Source organism: Oncorhynchus gorbuscha, linkage group LG14 (genome assembly GCF_021184085.1).
Source record: "Oncorhynchus gorbuscha isolate QuinsamMale2020 ecotype Even-year linkage group LG14, OgorEven_v1.0, whole genome shotgun sequence".
NCBI lineage: Eukaryota > Metazoa > Chordata > Actinopteri > Salmoniformes > Salmonidae > Oncorhynchus > Oncorhynchus gorbuscha.
This window is the reverse complement of record NC_060186.1, coordinates 34,868,484-34,893,114: the sequence shown is the minus strand read 5'-3', so window position 1 is coordinate 34,893,114 and position 24,631 is coordinate 34,868,484. Positions and strand designations below refer to the sequence as shown.

The 24,631-nt window shown below is 43.6% G+C and overlaps 1 protein-coding gene across 12 annotated transcripts in view; it reads left to right on the top strand.

Moving 5' to 3' along the window:
- The window catches only part of pum2 (pumilio RNA-binding family member 2), a 56,151-nt gene that overhangs the window by 2,393 nt on the left and 29,127 nt on the right, over positions 1-24,631 (top strand). For 7 of the 12 annotated variants that reach the window (XM_046297883.1, XM_046297878.1, XM_046297882.1 and 4 more), the window contains exons 3-16: positions 13,735-13,803; positions 13,932-14,037; positions 16,180-16,367; positions 16,985-17,148; positions 17,404-17,707; positions 17,816-17,909; positions 18,146-18,253; positions 18,810-18,958; positions 19,128-19,245; positions 20,040-20,207; positions 20,524-20,805; positions 21,033-21,260; positions 22,039-22,306; positions 22,483-22,612. In XM_046297883.1, coding sequence (XP_046153839.1) covers positions 13,735-13,803; positions 13,932-14,037; positions 16,180-16,367; positions 16,985-17,148; positions 17,404-17,707; positions 17,816-17,909; positions 18,146-18,253; positions 18,810-18,958; positions 19,128-19,245; positions 20,040-20,207; positions 20,524-20,805; positions 21,033-21,260; positions 22,039-22,306; positions 22,483-22,612 — 2,376 coding nt within the window. The remainder of the gene's footprint in view (positions 1-13,734; positions 13,804-13,931; positions 14,038-16,179; positions 16,368-16,984; positions 17,149-17,403; positions 17,708-17,815; positions 17,910-18,145; positions 18,254-18,809; positions 18,959-19,127; positions 19,246-20,039; positions 20,208-20,523; positions 20,806-21,032; positions 21,261-22,038; positions 22,307-22,482; positions 22,613-24,631) is intronic. The other 5 variants (XM_046297885.1, XM_046297884.1, XM_046297880.1 and 2 more) reach the window with 3 other exon arrangements.

Sequence of the window (24,631 nt, the reverse complement as noted above, 5' to 3'; positions counted from 1 at the left end):
CCCCAAGCATGACAGAGATTTCACCGGTCAGGCTTGTCTACAGGTTAATTTGCATAAATTAGTGCAATTAAGTTGGCACGTGTGCATCTTCATTACTTTATCCTGTGTCTTATTTATCACACATGCACAGCGTTTAGAGCCTAGTTTGAGCAGAATAATATCACCTGTCAGACAGCGAGAGCTGCTGCGTCAGTGGAACGTGCTCTTAGAAACACAGTCATTCCGCTGCAAATTGTAAATGCAATCGTGTGTTAACACTCTTGATGGCCACGGCTTTCTAATGCTGCTATTTTTTATTTATCAACTCTTAATTGAAGCCCGTGCTCCATTCGAGTGCCTAGGCAATGAATACGGTAGGTAGGCTACCAGCGTGTCACCAACCACCTTGCAATTGGAGGATGCATTGTTTGAAACCTGGATGTTTTTTTACTTCATATTATGAGGCATGTCTTACCTTGCTCCAAAGTAGACGAGGCGAAATCCCATGACAGAAACATGGAGTCAATTATTTTATAAAGACTCCCTCATTTGCCATTGAAACCAGCATTTATCTCCTGTTCTATTGGTTTTCATATCAACTTTCTTTCCTTGTCCCGAAGCCTTAAGGCACAATTCTAGTTATTCTTTTTGTTGCATCTTTAGATTCCCCCTCTAATTTTAATCTCACATGGAACTGTTTGTATCAGGTGTGCTATTTACAGTGCCTTCAAAGTATTCACACCCTTGACCTTTTCCACATTTTGTTAATAAAGCCTGAATTTTAAAATTGTTTCAATTGTCAAATTAGAAATGTGTATTTAGATCCCCCCCAAATGAAAAGGTTAAATGTCCTGTTAATAAGTATTCAACCCTTTTATGTTATGGCAAGCCTAAATAAGTTCAGGGGAGTAAATTTGCTTCACAAGTTGCATGGACTCAATCTGTGCAATATTGGTGTTTAACATTACTTTATTTAATGGCTACCTCATCTCTGTACCCCTGACATACAACAATCTGTAAGGACCCTCAGTCGAGCAGTACAGTTCAAAAACAGATTCAACCACAAAGACCAGGGAGGTTTTCCAATGCCTTGCAAAGAATGGCATCTGTTGGTAGGTTGATAAACAAGCAGACTTTGAATATCCCTTTGAGCATAGTGAAGTTAATAATTACAATTTGGAGGGTGTATCAATACACCTAGTCACTACAAAGATCCAGGCGTGCTACCTAACTCAGTTGCCGGAGAGGAAGGAAACCACTCGGGGATTTTGCTATGAGGCTCATGGTGACTTTAAAACAGTATAATTGCTATGGTAGGAGAGAAAAAAATGAGGATGGGTCAACAACATTGTAGTTACTCCACAATACTTACCTAATTGACAGAGTGAAAAGAAGGAAGCCTGTCTAAAGTACAAATATTACAAAAGATTCATCCTGTTTGCAACAAGGCATTAAAGCATGCTAGAAAAAAGTGGCAAAGCAATTAATCTCTCTGGGACCTGGCCAAAAGCCAGGGAAATGCAGAGGGCCAAATTAAAATAAATTACTATAAAAATCTAACTTTCGTTAACTCACACATGCAAGATGGCAAATTAAAGCTACACTTGTTGTGAATCCAGCCAACATGTCAGATTAAGGCTTTTTGGCAAAAGCAAACAATGCTATTATCTGAGGATAGCACCTCCAGTAAACAAAGAGAAACCATATTTCAACCCTGCAGGCGTGACTCAAAACACAGAAATAAAAATATAAATCATGCCTTAGATTTTTGACGAGCTTCTTTTGTTGGCACTCCAATATGTCCCATAAACATCACAAATGGTCCTTTTGTTCGATTAATTCCGTCCATATGTTCATTTATTCGGCGCGCTTGATCCAGAAAAACACCGGTTCCAACTTGCTCAGTGTGACTACAAAATACCTCAAGTTACCTGTAAACAACTTTAGGTGTTTTTTTGTACGTAAATAATCAATAAAATTGAAGACTGGATGATCTGTGTTCAATACAGGAAGAAAACAAACTGAAGCATGCTTTCTGGTCACGCGCCTCTAACAGTACACTTCAAGTGACCCTCGTTCAAGATGGCCGTACTTCTTCATTACACACAGGAATAACCTCAACCAATTTCTAAAGACTGACATCCAGTGTAAGCGATAGGAACTGCAAGAAGGTCCCTTGGAAATCTTGATTCCCAATGAAAACCCATTGAAAAGAGTGAGGCAAATCCAATACAACCACGCTCTACATTTCCAAGCGTAGTGGTGGATGCATCATGTTATGGGTATGCTTGTAATTGTTAAGGACTGGGAGTTTTTCAGGAACAAAAAGGAAACTGAATGGAGCTACGCACAGGCAAAATCCTAGAGAAAAACCTGCTTCAGTCTGCTTTCCACCAGGCATTGGGAAATTAATTCACATTTCAGCGGGACAATAACCTAAAACACAAGGCCACATCTACACTGGCGTTGCTTACCAAGAAGAAAGGAAAGGAAATGTTCCTGAGCGGCCTAGTTGCAGTTTTGACTTAAAGTCTGCTTGGAAATCTATGGAAATACTTAAATGGTTGTCTAGCAATGATCAACAACCAATTTGACAGAGCTTGAAGAATTTTGAAAATAATAATGTGCAAATACTGTAAATATTGTACAATCAGGTGTGCAAAGCATTTAGACTTAACCAGAAAGACTCACAGCCGTAATCACTGCCTAAGGTGATTCTAACACACTACAAGTCAAAACTTTGGACACACCTACTCCTACAAGGGGTTTTCTTTATTTTGACTATTTTCTGCATTGTCAAATAATAGTGACGACATCAAAAACTATGAAATAACACATGGAATCATGCAGTAACTCAAAGTGTTAAACAAATCAAAATATATTTGATATTCTTCAAAGTAGCCACTCTTTGCCTTGATGTTTCTTTGCACACTCTTGGCATTCTCTCAACCAGCTTCATGAGGTGGTCACCTGGAATCCAGAAGCCAAAGGCACAATTCTAGTTATTTTTGTTGCATCTTTATATTCTTTCCTCAAAGTGTTTGAACCAATCAGTTGTTGTGACATGGTATGGGTGGTATACAAAATATAGCCCTATTTGGTAAATGACCAAGATCATATTACGGCAAGAACAGCTCAAATAAGCAAAGAGAAACAACAGTCCTTTACTTTCAGAGATGGTCAGTCAATCTGGAAAATGTCAAGAACTTTGAAAGTTTCCTCAAGTGTGCAGTCGCAAAAACCATTGAGCGCTATGACACTGGCTCTCATGCGGACCGCCACAGGAAAGGAAGACCCAAAGTTACCTCTCCTGTAGAGGATAAGTTCATTAGTTACCAGCCTCAGAAATTCCAGGCCAAATAAATGCTTCACAGAGTTCAAGTAACTCTGGCCTTCATGGTCAAATTTCTGCAAAGAAACCACTAAAGGACAATAATAAGAAACTTGCTTGGGCCAAGAAACGCAAGCAATGGACATTAAACCGGTGGAAATCTGTCCTTTGGTTTGAGTCCAATTTTTTCATTTTGGTTCCAGCCGCCCTGTCTTTGATGCAGAGTAGGTGAACGGATGATCTCTGCATATGTGGTTCTCACCGTGAAACATGGAGGAGGTGTGGGGGTGCTTTGCTGGTGACACTGTCTGTGATTTATTTAGAATTCAAGGCACATTTAACCAGCATGGCTAACACAGCATTCTGCAGCGATATGCCATCCCACCTGGTTTACGCTTAGTAGGACTTTAATTTGTTTTTCAACAGGACAATGACCCAACAGACCTCCAGGCTGTGTAAGGGCTATTTCACCAAGAAGGAGATTAATGGAATGACCTGGCCTCCACAATCACCCGACTTTCACCCATTTTGAGATGGTTTTGGATGAGTTAGACCACAGAGTGAAGGAAAAGCAGTGAACAGGTGCTCAGCATATGTGGGAACTCCTTCAAGACTGTTGGAAATGCATTCCATGTGAAGCTGGTTGAGACGATGTGTGCAATGCTGTCATCAAGGCAAAGGTTGTCTACTTTGAAGAATCTCAATGACAAAATATAGTAAAAATAAAGATACCGTTGAATGAGTAAAAGTGTCTGAACTTTTGACTAGTGCTGCAGTATATAAACTCAGGGGTGTGAATACTTATGTAAATGAGATTTGTTTAATTTTCAGTATAGTTGCAAACATGTTTTCACTTTGTTATTGTGTGTGTAGAGGGGAGATCGACTTGAGTCCATTTTGATTTCGGTCTGTAACACGTGGAATAAGTCAAGGGGAATGATTACCTTCTGAAGGCACTGTATAGAAAATTATTTTCCTGCGAATTTCAAACATTTGCCAATGCAATTATCTTTTTACATTTGCTGCTTCATTACAGTAGTTGTATGTTCCATAATAAATCCTTTTGGCTGTGAGATGATTGGCTTGCCACTGCATGTTTCAATTAACCTCTGAAAAATGTTAAATTCCTGGTATGTATGCATAGTGTTTTCAATTGGTCACATTATTTTACTCTTTGCTAAAAAATGACCTGTTACCGGTTAACAAGGTTAGGTTAGTCAGCACAAAAATTGACTGAAATTTGCATTCTCGGTAAAATCTTTTTCAAAGTTAAGTGCAAGTTTTTTTTAAAGTTTAGGTTCCAACCCAGGAAACACCCAGCTTGTAGACAACTGACTTGGGCTTGTGTGTAAAAGGGGGGGGATCTCAGTCAGTGATATCTCGCACAAGGGTATAGGCTTGGCTTATATCTAACACGGAAACCAAACCGGCTTTACGCGTGCGCAAACTTATTTTGTCCCCCACAAAACGCAATCACGACACGCAGGTTAAAATATCAAAACAAACTCTGAACCAATAGGGTATGTGGGACGCTAGCGTCCCATCTGGCAAACATCCAGTGAGATTGCAGAGAGCCAAATACAGAAATGCTCATTATAAAAATTCAGAAAACAAAACATATTTTACATCTTTAAACCTAACTTCTTGTTAATCCAACCACGGTGTCAGATTTATAAAATGCTTTTCGGCGAAAGCATGCCTAGCCCAGAACATAACCCAGTTGACAAATTATTACAAACAGTAACCAGCCAAGCAGAAGCGTTACAAAACTCAGAAAGAGAAAATTAATCCCGTACCTTTGATCTTCATATGGTGGCACTCAGACATTCATTTACTCAATAAATGTTACTTTTGTTTGTAAGTCTCTATCCAAAAACCTCTGGTTTGTTTGTTTGTTTTCTTTGGTAATCCACAGGCTCAAACACAGTCAAAACAGGCAGACAAAAATCAAAATTGTATCCGTAAAGTTCATAGAAACATGTCAAACAATGTTTATATTCAAACCTCAGGTTGTTTTTTGCCTAATCTATAATATTTCAACCGGACAATAACGTTGTCAATATAAAAGGTAAACAAGAAATGCACTCTCTTGGGATTGCGCATGAAGAATCTCTGCGACACGGTAGGTTCCACTCATTCAGACTGGTCTTACTCCCTCATTTATAAGAATACAAGCCTGAAACCATTTCTAAAGACGGTTGGCATCTAGTAGAAGGCATAGGAACTGCAAATTGAGGTCTAAGTCAATGGATACTGTAATGGCATTGAAAGGAAAACTACAAAAAAAAAACTTACTGAATGGATTTTTCTCAGGTTTTCGCCTGCCAAATCAGTTCTGTTATACTCAGACACTATTTTAATAGTTTTGGACACTTTAAAGTGTTGTTTATCCAAATCTACCGTATCATATCTTCTGGGCCCGAGTAGCAGATATTTTTATTTTGTTTTACCTTTATTTAACTAGGCAAGTCAGTTAAGAACAAATTCTTATTTTCAATGATGGCCTAGGAACAGTGGGTTAACTGCCTGTTCGGAGGCAGAACGACAGATTTGTACCTTATCAGCTCGGGGATTTGAACTTGCAACCTTCCGGTTACTAGTCCAACGCTCTAACCACTAGGCTACCCTGCATCTACACTTTCATAGTATTACCACAACAACTGGCAAAACAGTTTGGTTATACCCACATGGGTTATTGAAAGACAATGAGAAAATGGTACGGGGGTACCTGCTTCTATAAACAAATGAGATAGGAGAGGCAGGACTTGCAGCGCGATCTGCGTCAGAAATAGGAATTACTTCTAATTTTAGCCCTAGGCAACACAGACTCTCGTTGGCGCAATAATTGAATAACATATATTCCTAAACTTATTTTGCAACGCGAGCGGTTTAGTTAGGGTATAACGTCAATCACTTACAAAGGGGAAAATAATATCTATTGTGTCTAGGGATGTTAACCGCTTATCGGTCTATAGTTTAATTTGCACAATTTAGTGGAATTTGCCTCTGTCGTCAGTAGTCGTCATGCATCTTATCACGCGCGCAGCATATAGGCCATTCCCTCCCTCAAACTAGGCTCTATCACTTGTTTTGACAGCATGAGAGCATCCTCAAAGCTAGTACTGGAGTGAGATGTGCTTCTGTAGCTCAGTTGGTAGAGCATGGCGCTTGTAACGCCAGGGTAGTGGGTTCGATCCCCGGGACCACCCATACGTAGAATGTGTGCACACATGACTGTAAGTCGCTTTGGATAAAAGCGTCTGCTAAATGGCATATATAGAAGCCCATTCATTGCACAATAAATAACAATGGAATTGCTTTTTTTTTTTTAAAGCTTATTTCTCAACTCTTACTTAAAGCGTGTTTCCCATTCGCCATTTGAGTGCATAGTCAGCAGTAGCCTATCAGCACGTCACCCACCACTTTACAATGTGAGATTGAGGCATTATAATTGTTTGAACTGATAAAAAAATAAATACACGTATTAAAAATAAAAAAATCCTTCAGATATTGAGCCTTGCCTTGCTTCAAAGTAGCTTAGCCAAAATCCTACCATTAAAAATGTGAAGGAAAGTCAGTCTCGCTTTATTTGAATTTAATCTTATGGAGGCTTTGTGAAGCCTTTATTAAGGCTTAAGAACTACAGATTCCTCACAAATCATCTAACTGTATATTATGCTCTAAAGAGTAACAATGTGACACAACCAATTTATTTGTTAACATTTATTAATATTTTATAGAGCATGAAGTACGGTTATAGATTTGACCTATTTATGCAGTGCTTTAGCTCAAATATTTTTCATTGTGCTCTTTATTTGTGTGCGCAGAGCCCTGCTTGAATAATGCAACGCGGCATGTTGCAACTGTTAACTGTTTGCAAAAGTAGATTTATTACAAGCTTTAGCAATGCAAGAAGATACCAGTAGCTTCCAGTTCTGTAGTCTTACCTACCTTAGTTGGTTTCAGCTGAAGCCATCGTCAATTCATTACCCTAGTACTTTGTTTGATAATATACATAATTCAAAATATGGTGATTTCAAAGGTGATTGTCATTGCCACTAACTTTATTCATTCACTTTGTATCCCTCAAGTCACTTCTCTCTCTCACTGTGAAGGACATCATTAGATCTTAATGAGACAAACACTTTATTATTTATTTTTTATAAAACATGCAGTTGCTTCATATGAAGGAATGTTGATCAGTACAATAAGTCCGCCAAAACAATAAATCAGCCAAAACAAGCAAAATAACTTGATGCATGCACACTTGTATTGAATGTGTCTACTTCCGGGTTGGAGCGAGTGGTCGCATCGGCACTTCGCTCCCGCAGGTAGTATAACTTTTTCATTACATTTCATTATATTTCATTATAGCACAACGGTTTGAATTGTCTAATCTTAGCAATTTCTTCTCAGCTAGTCTTTGTATCAAAGATAATTGCGTAATTATCGTATTTCGCCATCCTAACGTAGTCTTCACTAGCCAGCTAGCTAACGTCCACTGATTAGCTGCACTGAAGAAACTATTACACTCAACTGAACGACTTGATTAGTGTAGTGTTAGCTAGCTACATAGCTGTCTTTGCTGTCTTCGTATCTTCGTATCCAAGATAATTGTGTTGTTTAGGTTTAGTGTGTAGTCTTAGAGTGATTATCTTAATTTACCGAGGTTAGCTAGCCAGCTATTTGTCGTCCTTAACGTAGGAGACTCTGCTAGCTAGCCAACAGCTAGCCAACGTCTTCTGAATAGAACTCAACAACCCGGTCGCATTCACAGGTAGTATCACATTTTCACTTCATTTCATTACAGTACAACGGTATGATTTGTTTGTTCGTAGCTAGCTACATAGCCGTCTTTGTATCAAAGATAATTGTGTAGTCTAGAGCGATTTTCTAGGTTAGCTAGCCAGCTCTTGTCGTTCTTTTAACGCAACGTAACGTAAACAACACTACTAGCTAGCCAGCTAGCCCCCGAATAGCAGCACTGCAGAAACTATTACACTCAACGGAACGACTTGATTAGTGTAGTGTCAACAACGCACCCACTGCCAGCTAGCCTACTTCAGCAGTACTGTATCATTTTAATAATTTTAGTCAATAAGATTCTTGCTACGTAGCTTAACTTTCTGAACATTCGAGATGTGTAGTCCACTTGTCATTCCAATCTCCTTTGCATTAGCGTAGCCTGTCAACTATGTGTCTGTTTATCCCTGTTCTCTCCTCTCTGCACAGACCATACAAACGCTCCACACCGCGTGGCCGCGGCCACCCTAATCTGGTGGTCCCAGCGCGCACGACCCACGTGGAGTTCCAGGTCTCCGGTAGCCTCTGGAACTGCCAATCTGCGGTCAACAAGGCAGAGTTCATCTCAGCCTATGCCTCCCTCCAGTCCCTCGACTTCTTGGCACTGACGGAAACATGGATCACCACAGATAACACTGCTACTCCCACTGCTCTCTCTTCGTCAGCCCACGTGTTCTCGCACACCCCGAGAGCTTCTGGTCAGCGGGGTGGTGGCACCGGGATCCTCATCTCTCCCAAGTGGTCATTCTCTCTTTCTCCCCTTACCCATCTGTCTATCGCCTCCTTTGAATTCCATGCTGTCACAGTTACCAGCCCTTTCAAGCTTAACATCCTTATCATTTATCGCCCTCCAGGTTCCCTCGGAGAGTTCATCAATGAGCTTGATGCCTTGATAAGCTCCTTTCCTGAGGACGGCTCACCTCTCACAGTTCTGGGCGACTTTAACCTCCCCACGTCTACCTTTGACTCATTCCTCTCTGCCTCCTTCTTTCCACTCCTCTCCTCTTTTGACCTCACCCTCTCACCTTCCCCCCCTACTCACAAGGCAGGCAATACGCTCGACCTCATCTTTACTAGATGCTGTTCTTCCACTAACCTCATTGCAACTCCCCTCCAAGTCTCCGACCACTACCTTGTATCCTTTTCCCTCTCGCTCTCATCAAACACCTCCCACACTGCCCCTACTCGGATGGTATCGCGCCGTCCCAACCTTCGCTCTCTCTCCCCCGCTACTCTCTCCTCTTCCATCCTATCATCTCTTCCCTCCGCTCAAACCTTCTCCAACCTATCTCCTGATTCTGCCTCCTCAACCCTCCTCTCCTCCCTCTCTGCATCCTTTGACTCTCTATGTCCCCTATCCTCCAGGCCGGCTCGGTCCTCCCCTCCCGCTCCGTGGCTCGATGACTCATTGCGAGCTCACAGAACAGGGCTCCGGGCAGCCGAGCGGAAATGGAGGAAAACTCGCCTCCCTGCGGACCTGGCATCCTTTCACTCCCTCCTCTCTACATTTTCCTCCTCTGTCTCTGCTGCTAAAGCCACTTTCTACCACGCTAAATTCCAAGCATCTGCCTCTAACCCTAGGAAGCTCTTTGCCACCTTCTCCTCCCTCCTGAATCCTCCTCCCCCTCCCTCTCTGCAGATGACTTCGTCAACCATTTTGAAAAGGTCGACGACATCCGATCCTCGTTTGCTAAGTCAAACGACACCGCTGGTTCTGCTCACACTGCCCTACCCTGTGGTCTGACCTCTTTCTCCCCTCTCTCTCCAGATGAAATCTCGCGTCTTGTGACGGCCGGCCGCCCAACAACCTGCCCGCTTGACCCTATCCCCTCCTCTCTTCTCCAGACCATCTCCGGAGACCTTCTCCCTTACCTCACCTCGCTCATCAACTCATCCCTGACCGCTGGCTACGTCCCTTCCGTCTTCAAGAGAGCGAGAGTTGCACCCCTTCTGAAAAAACCTACACTCGATCCCTCCGATGTCAACAACTACAGACCAGTATCCCTTTCTTTTCTCTCCAAAACTCTTGAACGTGCCGTCCTTGGCCAGATCTCCCGCTATCTCTCTCAGAATGACCTTCTTGATCCAAATCAGTCAGGTTTCAAGACTAGTCATTCAACTGACACTGCTCTTCTCTGTATCACGGAGGCGCTCCGCACTGCTAAAGCTAACTCTCTCTCCTCTGCTCTCATCCTTCTAGACCTATCGGCTGCCTTCGATACTGTGAACCATCAGATCCTCCTCTCCACCCTCTCAGTTGGGCAGCTATGGCGCGGCCCACGCTTGGATTGCGTCCTACCTGACAGGTCGCTCCTACCAGGTGGCGTGGCGAGAATCTGTCTCCTCACCACGCGCTCTCACCACTGGTGTCCCCCAGGGCTCTGTTCTAGGCCCTCTCCTATTCTCGCTATACACCAAGTCACTTGGCTCTGTCATAACCTCACATGGTCTCTCCTATCATTGCTATGCAGACGACACACAACTAATCTTCTCCTTTCCCCCTTCTGATGACCAGGTGGCGAATCGCATCTCTGCATGTCTGGCAGACATATCAGTGTGGATGACGGATCACCACCTCAAGCTGAACCTCGGCAAGACGGAGCTGCTCTTCCTCCCGGGGAAGGACTGCCCGTTCCATGATCTCGCCATCACGGTTGACAACTCCATTGTGTCCTCCTCCCAGAGCGCTAAGAACCTTGGCGTGATCCTGGACAACACCCTGTCGTTCTCAACCAACATCAAGGCGGTGGCCCGTTCCTGTAGGTTAATGCTCTACAACATCCGCAGAGTACGACCCTGCCTCACACAGGAAGCGGCGCAGGTCCTAATCCAGGCACTTGTCATCTCCCGTCTGGATTACTGCAACTCGCTGTTGGCTGGGCTCCCTGCCTGTGCCATTAAACCCCTTCAACTCATCCAGAACGCCGCAGCCCGTCTGGTGTTCAACCTTCCCAAGTTCTCTCACGTCACCCCGCTCCTCCGTTCTCTCCACTGGCTTCCAGTTGAAGCTCGCATCCGCTACAAGACCATGTTGCTTGCCTACGGAGCTGTGAGGGGAACGGCACCTCAGTACCTCCAGGCTCTGATCAGGCCCTACACCCAAACAAGGGCACTGCGTTCATCCACCTCTGGCCTGCTCGCCTCCCTACCACTGAGGAAGTACAGCTCCCGCTCAGCCCAGTCAAAACTGTTCGCTGCTCTGGCCCCCCAATGGTGGAACAAACTCCCTCACGACGCCAGGACAGCGGAGTCAATCACCACCTTCCGGAGACACCTGAAACCCCACCTCTTCAAGGAATACCTAGGATAGGATAAGTATCCCTCTCACCCCCCTTTAAGATTTAGATGCACTATTGTAAAGTGACTGTTCCACTGGATGTCATAAGGTGAATGCACCAATTTGTAAGTCGCTCTGGATAAGAGCGTCTGCTAAACGACTTAAATGTAAATGATATGTATTCTACGGTATTGTGAATTGGCTAAGCTTCATCTTGATTTACCCAGTTTATCAATACATATTTACCATTAAATATTAATGTACTTTGTTTATACAATCAATTTGACGTTGGTTAAAAAAACTGACACCGGTCATGTCCTTGTTGGTGCGACCAAATTATGTGCTGGTGCCATCAACTGAAAGTTGGTAGCACCAGTGGAAAAAGTTTGTCTTAGAACCCTGGTAAGTGATTTCTATATTACTTTTCAGTGAACAGGTTAATTTATTTTAGACTCTTAATGTTGACCAATAAAATGTCAGTGTGTCGTTTTATAGGAACCTTGCAAGTGCTACAGGAGTTGGCATCCATTTGCTTTCTTCCAATTTTGTTATGGTGTCCTACATAAGGGACATGAGTGGCATTTCCATGTTATGATTGATTGAGGATCTCCATATTGCAGACGTCCGTGGGTGTTATTAAAATAGGCCGACGGCCTCAGGTTGTCCCCCAGGCTCTGGTGTTCTGGGAAGTCGTCAAATAAAGTCACTACGTCATTTAGTTTCCGCATTACACATTTCTGTATTTTGACGTTCTTCTGCTGTACCGGAAAAGGCTGTATATTGGACATGGCCGTTTTCTCAAACGGAAAAGACTTTGAAGACGCAACTTGGTGAGCACAGGTTTGGCCAAATGTACTTTTAGCCCAGAAACAAGATGAAGGCGGTCTCAAAGCTCTGAGTTAATCACATTTTCCAAAATCCCAGAATCACACGGCTAGGTGCATTGAAACCGTCTTGGCCCATATAGACGAACCTAAAGTGTCTGTCCGAAAGCTCTTTCAGGGACCCCTAAGCAACGCCTGGGGAAAAAGTGAATTTTACAGCACTTAAGTAAGCTCGCTGCTCGGGCTCCGAATGACCTATTGACCCGAAACTCCGCATTCAGGGACGACTCAGCTAGGCCTACACACAATGTCAGAACTGGACCCACAGCTCGAAAATAAATAACTTAAAAAAAAATGGTTTTAACAGAAGGTGCTATGAATTGTGGGCTGGCTCTGAACTCTAAAAAGAGTTGGACAAAGTGAGTTTATTGTCAGTATGTCTTATTGACTGATGGCTGACTTGATGGCAGTATATGTTGGCATTGTATATTTTTATAATCCAAATGGACAGTGTACAGTTCCAATGTTTTTAATGAGTGATTTATCACTAAATGGACTGGCTGAAATCAACACCAACAAGCGATGGAGAGGAATCACTATCACTACTAGGCCACCCCGAGTTCAACGTGCCAGTCAATTGGGCATTTCTGCAGTATATTAGAGCATGTCCAATTCGTGTTGGTAAATGCCCATTGTAAGACATTGCAAATGGACAGTTTACATTTGTCCATTTCCAATGTATTTAATGAGTTATTTTCCATCACCAAATGGACAGGCTAAAATCAACACCAACGAGCGATTGGACAGTGTCCATTACACACATGCTATATTGTCAGTGTGAACATGCTCTTCTGCGAGTTGACTGTGCCCATTGCCAATAGATATCCATAAGGAGTTCCCATTACGAAATGGACATGCTGAGTCAACATCAACAAGAAATTCTTACTTCCTATGATCAAACATGACAAGTTGACCTTCTAGGGTGATTCAGGGCTTAACTTATTTGCCATTTGGACATGGTTCATTGACTTTTGGGTTCGGAAGCTGACTTCCTATGATCATATATGGCAAATGGACAAACTCAATAAAATAAGAGCTGTCCATACGGTTACTACATATGTATAAAAAAAATCGGTCCCAAACAGTTTTTGAGGGTTTAAAATTGTGAAAAGAAATTGATTTTGACAATGTCACCCTTAGAACCTGACTTTGACCATTTCCCATATGAAATCCTATGGTGGAGTGCCCTCTCCACCTTTGAGATTTTTGGAGTATTACATTTGCCATGTTGCGCTTGCAATATGTTTTTGATAAACTGCTGTCCATTTGAGTGGTATTTGCAATTGTGTATATGGCCAATGCCAATAAGATGCCATTCATTTTTGTCCATTTCATGGGGGTCTTACCAAAACTAGCCTTACCAAAACTAGCCTATTGCGAATAAGGATACCATATTCACCGGGTCGAAGTGTGTGTGTGTGCTGTAACTGTCTAAAGGAAAATATTTGTTCCTATCTCAGGTTCGCACTGTGGATGAGATGAACTATGGTTTTCAAGCCCTTGCTTTGGAGTCCAGAGGCATGGGTGAGGTAGGTTGAGATCTGCCACATTGCAAGTTTCTTCCCCGTAAACTTAGGATAGGTTTTGTGCTACATCTTTCATTGAAGTCTTCCAGAATGTTGAATGTTCAAGTTTCCTTTTTGCCTTCTCTTTACAGATGCTGCCAGCAAAGAAACTGTGGGATTCGGATGAATTGGCCAAGGATGGAAGGAAAGGGATGCTCCTTGGAGAGGAGTGGAGGGTGAATGCCTGGGGATCTTCTCGTGAGTACCGTAATTGCTGGACTATTAAGCGCACCTGAATATAAACCGCACCCACTGAATTATTAAAAAATATGTATTTTGTACATAAATACGCTGCAGGTGCCTACCGGTACATTGAAACAAATGAACTTTACACAGCCTTTAAACGAAACACGGCTTGTAACAAAAATAAATAGGCTTTAACGAAACACGGCTTGTAACAAAAAATTAAAACAGTAGCCTACCAAGCCGCCTCCTGTGCACTGAAACCACTGAAGTCATCTCCTTCGGTGTCGGAGTTGAATAGCCTCAGAATTGCTTCATCCGATGTTGGATCGTTTTCATTGTTGCTCTCGTCACTTTCATCCGGAGGCAAATACCCCGCTGAGCTCATGCTGCCCCTTCAACACGCAGCAGTCCAGCCTTTCGAAACCCGTTGATGATAGTGGATTTTTTGACAATGCTCCACGCTGTCAGGACCCACTGGCAGACTTGACCATAAGTTGCTCTTCGCATGCAGCCTGTTTTAGTGAAGGATTTCTCCCCACTTGTCATCCAAGCCTCCCACTGAAATGCACGTTTTACACTGATGTCGAGTGGCTGCAAATACTTTGGGCCATCTGCTTTTCTTTCATCTGAAAGGTTTGTTGTCTTTTTGCACTGAGTCAGTTCCTCACGCTGCTGTTTACAAAGTCTTATAATCGACTCATTAAGGCCAAGCTCTCATGCAGCAGCTCTATCTTTTTCCAACAGCCAGATCGATCGCCTTCAACTTGAAAGCTGCATCATATGCATTTCTCAGTGTCTTTGCCATGATGAGTGTGACAAAATTACTACCGTAATCAGAATGATGGGAAGTTTGAGCGCGCTCGATTTACGTCACATTATGTGAGGGTGCTCTGTTTTTTGGCGGTAGCATGAATCTTGCGAAAGCGGGAAAAATCCATAAATTAGCCACGTCATTGTATAAACCGCAAGGTTCAAAGTGTGGGAATAAAGTAGCGGCTTATAGTCCAGCAATTACGGTAGTTTTCTGTGCCTCTGCTGGTCTGTTTTACCCTATGGTTTTTAGAGAACCGCAATGACGAAGTCTGTCGATCTGCTAGCAGATTACCACAGATTTGAAGTCATTGTGCTAACGCTAGTTAGCATTGGCTCGCAAAACTGCATAACATTCTTCATACTGGACACAGAGACACAAACATGGTATCTATGAGTTCATCTGACTCGGGGGCAGTACCAAAATTGCCAATTCAACCCAAAATCAAAATGTCCTATGCATAAATAAATAGTAGGCTTGGCCCGTATCCAGCTTGTCATACCTTCATTACCGATCTTGTGCCGTCCCGGGATATCCTGAAATACCGGCACTAAACACAAGTGCCGCTGTTTACAATCTGCACTGTCTGTAGATTTTCAATACATTGCTTGCTTATGTGCTACGCCACGGTTTATAATAATAATAATAATAATAATATTTATTATTATTATGTGTTAAATCATATCCAGCTCAGTGTTCCAGATATGCATTTGAAGGTCTCTATGCTGACCTTTTTTACAAGGAACATGCGTGCGCCTAAGTACATTGTATTTTTTATTCCATAGTTCTAACTAGATCACCTGGTGCATGCTGCACAACCATGAGTGACTCACAAGACTCTGGTCTTGCATCGTTGTGTGCTGAGGACTGGGGACCACTGGCAAACTTCAGAATAAAAAATTGTGTGAAATGTGTGAAATGTGAAATGAACACGATCTACTTTATCTCCTAATGTATTCCATGAGTTGACTGCAAGTATTTACTTAAAAAGTAGCAAAAATAATTTCATAAGATTTAAATAAAATAATTAAAATTCAAAGAAATAGTTTCAACGGTATTGATGATATGGAAAAACCATCCCATGTCTAATTCCAAATACCCCGGTACACCGCCCAAGCCTAACAAATAGCCTTACAGTTTAGTGTGTGAAATTAAAGTACTGCATTTACTACTCAGTTCAACTGGTACCATCAAGACCATGCAGATAGCTTTTTCAAGAAACATGCTGAAACACTAAATCTCCTTTTGTGGAATGCTTGGTCAACGCTATCTTCCTATTATGATCATGTCTCAGTCCTTGATGTCTCTATTCTTTGCTCCACCCCCATTCCTCTGATGAGCAGATCACTCAGTGTCCCAGCCTATCATGGTGCAGCGGCGACCCGGACATGGTTTCCATGGGAACGGAGATGCTAGCTCTGTGCTGTCCCCTCGCTCTGAGGGAGGAGGCTTGGGAGTGAGCATGGTGGAGTACGTCCTGAGCTCCTCCCCCGGTGACAAGATGGATGGCCGCTACAGGAACGGTGGCTATGTAAGTCTTTCTGCCAAGGTTTCTTTTGCTCTTTCCTTTTCGCCGATCCACACAGAACCAAGAGAATACCTACATCAGGCTCAATAGATGTGTTTGCTGACTGTCACAAAAAATGTACCGCTTTAATGGGGCAGAAGACTGTGTTATGATTATGGATGACCACATGGCTAGCAACAAGGACAAGTTGGAAATCGTAGGTGGCTTGTTTCTGATAGTTTTTTGATACCATCTTGTTCTTGATACCATGTCTTGTTTTCAGGTGTTTTGACTGTCACATTTATGCTAATATGGCCCAAAATTGGCTATCTAACGATGTATTTGAGACAATGTGTGCATGTTGTTTTGTTTTCAATAAACATTGGATTCGAAATATAGTTAAAATGTTGTCAACAATCTAAGCCAACCTCATCTGTGTTTCCCCCATAGTTGTGCACTTGTCGGTTTTGTGCCTAACCAGTCCATAGTGATACAAAAATTGTTTAGTTATTCCAGAAATGCAACTTCAGATTAAGCTTCAAATGATCTTATTGCTTAGTGATGGGCTCCACCCTCATGGTCTCCAATGGAGTATTGTGTCACTTTGGAGAAACATGCCTGAATTTTGGGGGGTTTTGCAGGGTGGAGTGGACGTTGACACGGACAGGAGGGAGAAGGGCGACGCGCAAGACAAGACGTCTCCGTTCGAAGAGGACAAGAGCCCTGAAATGAAAGTGGGAGAGGAGAATGATGCCAATGGGAGAGGCCTGCTCAACGGCATGGACAGAGACTGCAAAGACTTCAAGTATGGTTTCCTGTTAATGGTTATTTGGGGGGTCATGAAATAATCATTATAAGATGTATTTACCAATCCTTCACTGCACTTGTAGTTTCCTCTGGAAAATGAAATCTATTTTAATTGAATTATGCAGATAAGACATTCAAGTCACTTCCAAGCTGTATTAGATGTACGTATTTATTTTTGGTTCAGGCAGTCAATGTCATTGAGACCGTTGTGAACAAAGCCTCTAAGGCCATATTGTCACATGTACTTCCTTAGCCCCACCCCAGGAAGTCGCCAGGCCTCCCCGATTGAGGCGGTGGAGAGGATGGGTCCCAGCCAGGCTGGGCTGGAGATAATGACTCAGCACCACGCACAGCACCATGCCATGCAGCCCCAGAATACAACCCAGAACAAGCCCCAGCAGCAGGAGGACTTCCAGAGCCAAGAGACTCAGAACATGGGCAGCATGGATCAGCAGCAGGGTGTGGAGTCCCTCCAGTTCGACTACGCTGGCAACCAGATCCAGGTGGACTCCACAGGCACCCCCGTCGGCCTGTTTGACTACAACTCCCAGCAGCAGGTGGGTTGAGCAAGGGACCAGATTTCTTATCAATGCATAGATAAACCTGCTTGAGAGGAGTGGAAACTGCCGTAGAACAAGTTACACACTTGAATGTCCGTTTTCCAGTTGTTCCAGCGGTCCAACCATCTGACTGTCCAGCAGCTCACTGCTGCCCAGCAGCAACAGTATGCCCTGGCTGCTGCCCAGCAACAACACCTTGGTAAGTTGTAGCTTTATTACTATAGACAGTGTATGTACTGTGGATTTATTTATACATATACCTGGCTCCAAACGGTACACGTACATACAAGGATTAGAGCATGTTTGTGCAAGATTTGGTAGTCATAGTTAGAATTTTGTGTAAGTGAAACATTTACAGAATCCCATACTAGTTTGAGTTTGACGGCCGTTTGATGTGTTATTCAATATGCACGCATGGCTAACTGTTTTCTCCAGCCGGCCTTGCTCCCGCGTTCGTGCCTAACCCATACATCATCAACGCTGGACCCCCCGGAGCCGACCCCTACACTGCTGCAGGACTTGCCGCAGCAGCTACACTTGCCGGTTAGCAATCCACACACACATATATTGGTGGGAAAAGTACCCAATTGTTATACTTGTGTAAAAGTAAAGATACTTTCATACAAAATGACTCCAGTGAAAGTTACCCAGTAAAATCTTACTTGGGTAAAAGTTTTAGTTTTAAATATACTTAAGTATCAAAGTACAAGTATAAATGATTTCAAATGCCTTATATTAAGCAAAGCAGACTGCCACATGTTTTATTTTATTTACAATAATGTTCCTGTCCTGCTAAGCATTCAAAATGTAATGTACTTTTGGGTGTCAGGGAAAATGGAGCAAAAAATACATAATATTGTTTAGGAATGTGGTAAAGTAAAAGTTGTCAAATATAAATACTCCCCCTCCCCTCCAAAAAAATACTTAAGTAAATATATTTGAAAGTACTTAAGTATTTTACATTCACTCATTGTGTACCGTTAATAGCTTCTTGATCCACACTAACGTAACAATCTTCTACTTTAATGAATGCAACAATTTTATCAAACTGTTCATGCCACAGGTTTGGTAGTAGTAACTGAGGACTCCCTTCCCTTAGGGCCTACAGTGGTTCCCCCCCAGTACTATGGTGTTCCTTGGGGCGTGTACCCTGCCAACCTCTTCCAGCAACAGGCGGCGGCTGCGGCTGCCAGTCACAACGCTAACCAGCAGGCATCCAATCAGGGACCAGGGCCGGGACAGCAACAGGTAAGCATTTCACCAATTAACAGCAGGTAACTGGAGAATTTAAGTATCAGAGTTATGATGGAGAATTTAAAGGGATAATGCTTGTATTTGGCGCATGTGACAAATAGTTTGATTTGATCTTGTAATTGAAGTCATTTTTTTAATGAGGTTGGGGTGCTCTTCTTTCCAGGCGATGCGTGCTGGGAACAACCAACGCCCCCTCACCCCTGGTCAGGGCCAGCAAAGCCAGCAGGACTCCCTGGCAGCAGCCGTCGCCAACCCGGCCCTTGCTTATGCTGGTATGCCAGGTCTGTGACACTACACAGAGTAACGTTAGTTTAGGAGCAGACATAAGGGCTTTTAACACTGCCAAACTAAGCTATACTGAGCAGGCCTGGTTAAGCATCTACTTAGCCCGTGTCTAGACTTGACAGTTCAGGCAGCTTTATTATTCTGATCATAGAGTTCTGATCACGGAATTCCAAAAGCGTCATGCTCCTACACCCACATTTTAAATGGGTTTACGATGTGTCCGGATTCCCTTTCCCCATGCTATATTCAAATTCCAGTATACATTCTACAAAAGGTGGACTGGGCTAAATATGATAACACAACTACTGATGGCAGTGGGGAACTACTCTAGCTTACTAGCCAGCTAACCTCTAAAGCTAGCCAGCAAGTTAGCAAGCAGCAATAAAAGGGATTGCAAATAGGTTAGAATAACTAGCCCAAAATGTTTTTATTCTCTAAATATTATCTTACTGGCTTGCATTTATGAGGCCAGCAAACACATTCCTCACATGCTAGGAACATGTTTCTTCCGTTATAATGAAAGGTGCCTCTCGGTCCCAAAACAGGTTTTCTGGAGACTTGTGGGATGAGTTCTGATGACGTCGCCCACTGTATTCGCTTTCGGTAGCCTGTTTGCTTCCAGACTGAGAATATTCATTCATACTGTTGGCATACCTTTTGTGTGCATACTCCTTCAACCTGCCTTTCTCTTGCTTATGATTATGGTGCAATAAGATCCCCTTCAGTGCCCTCACGCTCCCTCTCGTAGATCACACACCAGTCTGGTTTTCATAAGTGCGTTTCCCCTCAGTGTGTCTGTCTCCTGCCCACCCAGGTTACCAGATGCTGGCCCCCGCCGCCTACTACGATCAGAATGGAACCCTGGTGATGGCCTCCGGAGCCCGTGGCGGTCTGGGAGGGCCTGTCCGCCTGGTTCAAACCCCGCTTCTCATCAACCCACAGGCCGCAGCGCAGGCTGGTGAGTACCTAGTGTTGTCTGGCCCTGTGCTTTCATAATGTTGCAGTGTTGGAAATGGTGTCTTTTAAAGGAGGCTTAGAAGCCAGTGGAATGAGTGCCACATTTAGTGTGAACACACTGTGCTTGTGAAAATTTGTTAGGATTTTATCATCTCCAGACTCACACTTACAATGACGTGAAATAATTGCTAATGCAGATGGTGCTCTCCCACAGTTTTATGGCACTAACCCACCTCCTGTCCTCTCCCAATGGGCACCACACTGAGCCGTTTTGACCGAGTTTTGATCTCTTTTCATCCCTCTCTCTCTTTATTTAGCCGCTGCGGCGTCAGCGTCCGGCTCGGGCAACAACATGTCGGGCCCTCAGCCCAACGGCCTGTACCGCTCCATGCCGCAACAGCAGCCCCCGCCCCAGAACCAGGGTCTGCCCTCCAGCTCCTTCTATGGCACTGCGTCGGTGCCGGCCAGCTCCCAGAGCAGCTCCCTGTTCTCCCACACATCCCAGGCCCCGCCGCCCACCTCCTCCCTGGGCTTTAGTGGCACCGGCGGCTCCCTGGGCGTGGGCCTGGGCTCGGCGCTCGGAGGCTTCGGATCATCAGGTAAGTGGAGAAGGAACTTGCAGCTTCAGGTTAATCATTGTAGATATGCAAAAAGCATGCATAAAATGTAATTCCATGCACCACAAAAATAGTATACTTTTCTCTTGGCAATTCACTGAGTTTTTCAATCTTTACCCCCACTTTGTTCTTTTTCTCTACTCCCTCTTAAAATAATTAAAATAATCCCCCTCCTAATTTCAGTCTTTGTCTCTCTCTCCCTCCCGTAGTGTCGAGCTCTACCAGCAGCAGCGTCTCTCGCCGGGACTCCCTACTGGCAAGCTCTGACCTGTACAAGCGTGGCGGCAGCAGCCTCACCCCCATTGGCCAGCCCTTCTACAACAGCCTAGGCTATTCCTCCTCGCCCAGTCCCATTGGCCTAACTCCGGGCCACTCCCCACTCACACCCCCACCCTCTCTGCCATCCTCTCACGGATCCTCCTCCAGCCTTCACCTGGGTAAGCCCGCAAGGAGTTTTATTTTTTTCAATATTTTTTATTTGAGCATATACAGTTGTGGCCAAATATATTGGCACCCTTGCACTTTCCTTAAATAATTCACTATGTCTTCTCAAATAAGTTGAAATATGAAGAAAACTTTTGGTTTCCTGTCCTCTCCCATTGGCACCCCGGAAGTAGTGCACCCCAGAGGGGAGCACAGCCTTGGGCCAAAATAACTGCAAACAAGCACTACTTGTCGCTATCAATGACCAAGCTACACCTTTCTACTGGCAATTGGGTCTACTCTTCAACAGCAGTAAACAGTGCCCTCAACCAACTGCTGTTTTCAGATCTTGCTGAGTTTTGCTGGCCATTTCAGAACAGTCCATTTGTTTCTTGAACCAATCCTGGATGCTTTTTGATGTGTGTTTGGTGTCCACAGAACATTTTCCCGGGATTTAAGCTTTAGGTAGGTTTTTGAGAAGTTCTTGTCTCCTTCAGCAGTGGGGTTTACCAATGAAGCATTCAAAGAAAAGAACACCCACTGCTTTGGTAACTTATTTGAGAAATATGGAATTATTTAAGAAAAGTCCAAGGTACTGATATATTTTGCAGTAAACTATACATGACCTTCACTCAACCAATACTCTGCGTAACTGTGCTGCTATGCATGCAACATCTGTAGAAATGGGACTAGAGTGGGAATTCAAGTTAACGTAGTGAGGGTTGAAAAATTGTATTTCTATGGCAACACCCATTCATCATTTTGTTCCGCCCTGGCATCCCCAACCCCCAGGCGGCCTGACGAACGGCAGTGGGCGCTACATCTCGGCAGCGCCGGGTGCGGAGGCAAAGTATCGCAGCGCAGGAGCCACCTCCAGCCTGTTCAGCTCCAGCAGCCAGCTGTTCCCGCCATCGCGGCCCCGCTACAGCCGCTCGGACGTCATGCCCAGCGGGCGAAGCCGCCTGCTGGAGGATTTCCGCAACAACCGCTTCCCCAACCTGCAGCTGCGTGACTTGCCCGGCCACATGGTGGAGTTCTCCCAGGACCAGCACGGCTCCAGGTGGGTGATAGACATACGGATCAACGGACACACACAGTGATACAAACACATCAGTTGCTGCATATTACACCCTCCTATCATGCTCTTGAGACACTTCCTTATCACTATATGATGATTGTGTTGCCACTAAAATTCCCTTCCCATGTCCCTCCTTCCTCTTCCCCGTCTGTCTCCAGGTTCATCCAGCAGAAGCTGGAGAGGGCCACCCCTGCCGAGAGGCAGATGGTGTTTGGGGAGATCCTGCAGGCGGCCTATCAGCTGATGACCGACGTGTTTGGCAACTACGTCATCCAGAAGTTCTTTGAGGTGGGAACCGTTGTCACAGTTGTAGGGTTACATTTGATGGTACTTGGGATATTTGTGTCATCATTGATTCATAATCATACCAACTTTTAATGTGCCTTCAATACAGTATGTGTCTGATTTTAGCTTTTTACTAACGCTGATTTAAAAAAAAATATATATATATATATTTAATTTTTTGTATAAATATATATATATCAAAGAAGGTTAATCATGACATTGTTGACATGGTTGTCTGAATGACTTGGGATGCACCTATTGTAAGTTAATGTGGGTAAGAGCATTGCTTTAAAATGTATGCAGTACCAGTCAAAAGTTTGGACACCTACTCATTCAAGGGGTTTTCTTTATTTTCACTATTTTCTACATTGTAGAATAATAGTGCACACATCAAAACTATTAAATAACACATGGAATCATGTAATAACCAAGAAGTGTTGAACAAATCAAAATATATTTGAGATTCTTCAAAGTAGCTACCCTTTGCCATGATGAAAGCTTTGCACACTCTTGGCATTCTCTGAACCAGCTTCACCTGGAATGCTTTTCCAACAGTCTTGAAGGAGTTCCCTTCACTCTGCTGTTCAACTCAACTCAGTTGAGATGGTTTGGGATATGTGCGGGTGATTGTGGAGGCCAGGTCATCTGATGCAGCACTCCATCACACTCCTTCTTGGTCAGATAGCTCTTACACAGCTTGGGAGTGTGTTTTGGGTCATTGTTCTGTTGAAAAACAAATGATAGCCCCACTAAGTGTAAACCAGGTGGGATGGTGTATCGCTGCAGAATGCTGTGGTAGTCATGCTGGTATCTTAAATTATAAATAAATCACTGACAGTGTCACCAGCAAAGCACCCCCACACATCACACCTCCTCCGAACCACACATGCTGAGATCATCCGTTCACCTACTCCGCGTCTCACAAAGACATGGCGGTTGGAACCGGTCTGATGTTCATTGTTCGGTTTTCTTGGTTCAAGCAAGTCTCTTATTGGTATCCTTTTAGTAGTGGTTTCTTTAATAGTGGTTTCATTTCTGAGGCTGGTACCTAATTAACTTATCTTCTGAAGCAGAGCTAACTCGGAGTCTTCCTTTCCAGTGGCGGTTCTCATGAGAGCCAACTTCGTGATAGTGCTTGATGATTTGTGACTGCACTTGAAGAAACTTTAAAAGTTCTTAATTTTCCGTATCGACTGACCTTCATGTCTGAAAGTAATGATGGACTGTAGTTTCTCTTTGTTTATTTGAGCTGGTCATGCCATAATACGGACTTGGTCTTTTACCAAATAGGGCTGTCTTCTGAATACCACCCTAATGGGTTCTGACTCCTAAACTTGAAATATTGTTAATTATCAGGTCTCCTATGGAAATGAGTGCCATTGTCTAGTTTCTACACCAGAAATTAATGGTTATCTGTAGGAGGGATGTATATGGTGGAGACAATTAAGCTTGCAATGCACTGAGTAAAGGCAATCACATGGTTGCAGTCACTGATAAGGGTGGTGAATGGGGGCAGAGGTCCGGTCACTTTTAAGGGAGAAGGAACAGTTTATTGCCCGGAACACAACTTCCTGCTTAGCAATAAAGATGTAATGTTTAGAGGGAAGGAGGATACTTCACCCAAATTTGGGTCATTGTTCTGTTGAAAAACAAATGATAGCCCCACTATCATATATACTTGTGCTGGTGGAAACAAGTCTTTGTCTGTTCAGCTGTCCGACCCTTTGGATGAATACAACCCTAACCTTGTCACAACACAACTGATTGGCTCAAACGCATTAAGGAAAGAAATTCCACAAAATAACTTGTTAACAAGGCACTACGGTTAATTGAAATACGTTCTAGGTGACTACCTCATGAAGCTGGTTGAGAGAATGCCAGGAGTGTGCAAAGCTGTCATCAAGTCAAAGGGTGGATACTTTTAAGAATCTCAAACAAATCAAAATGTATTTGAACACTTTTGGTTACCTCATGATTTAATGTGTTATTTCGTAGTTTTGATGTCTTCACTATTCTACAATG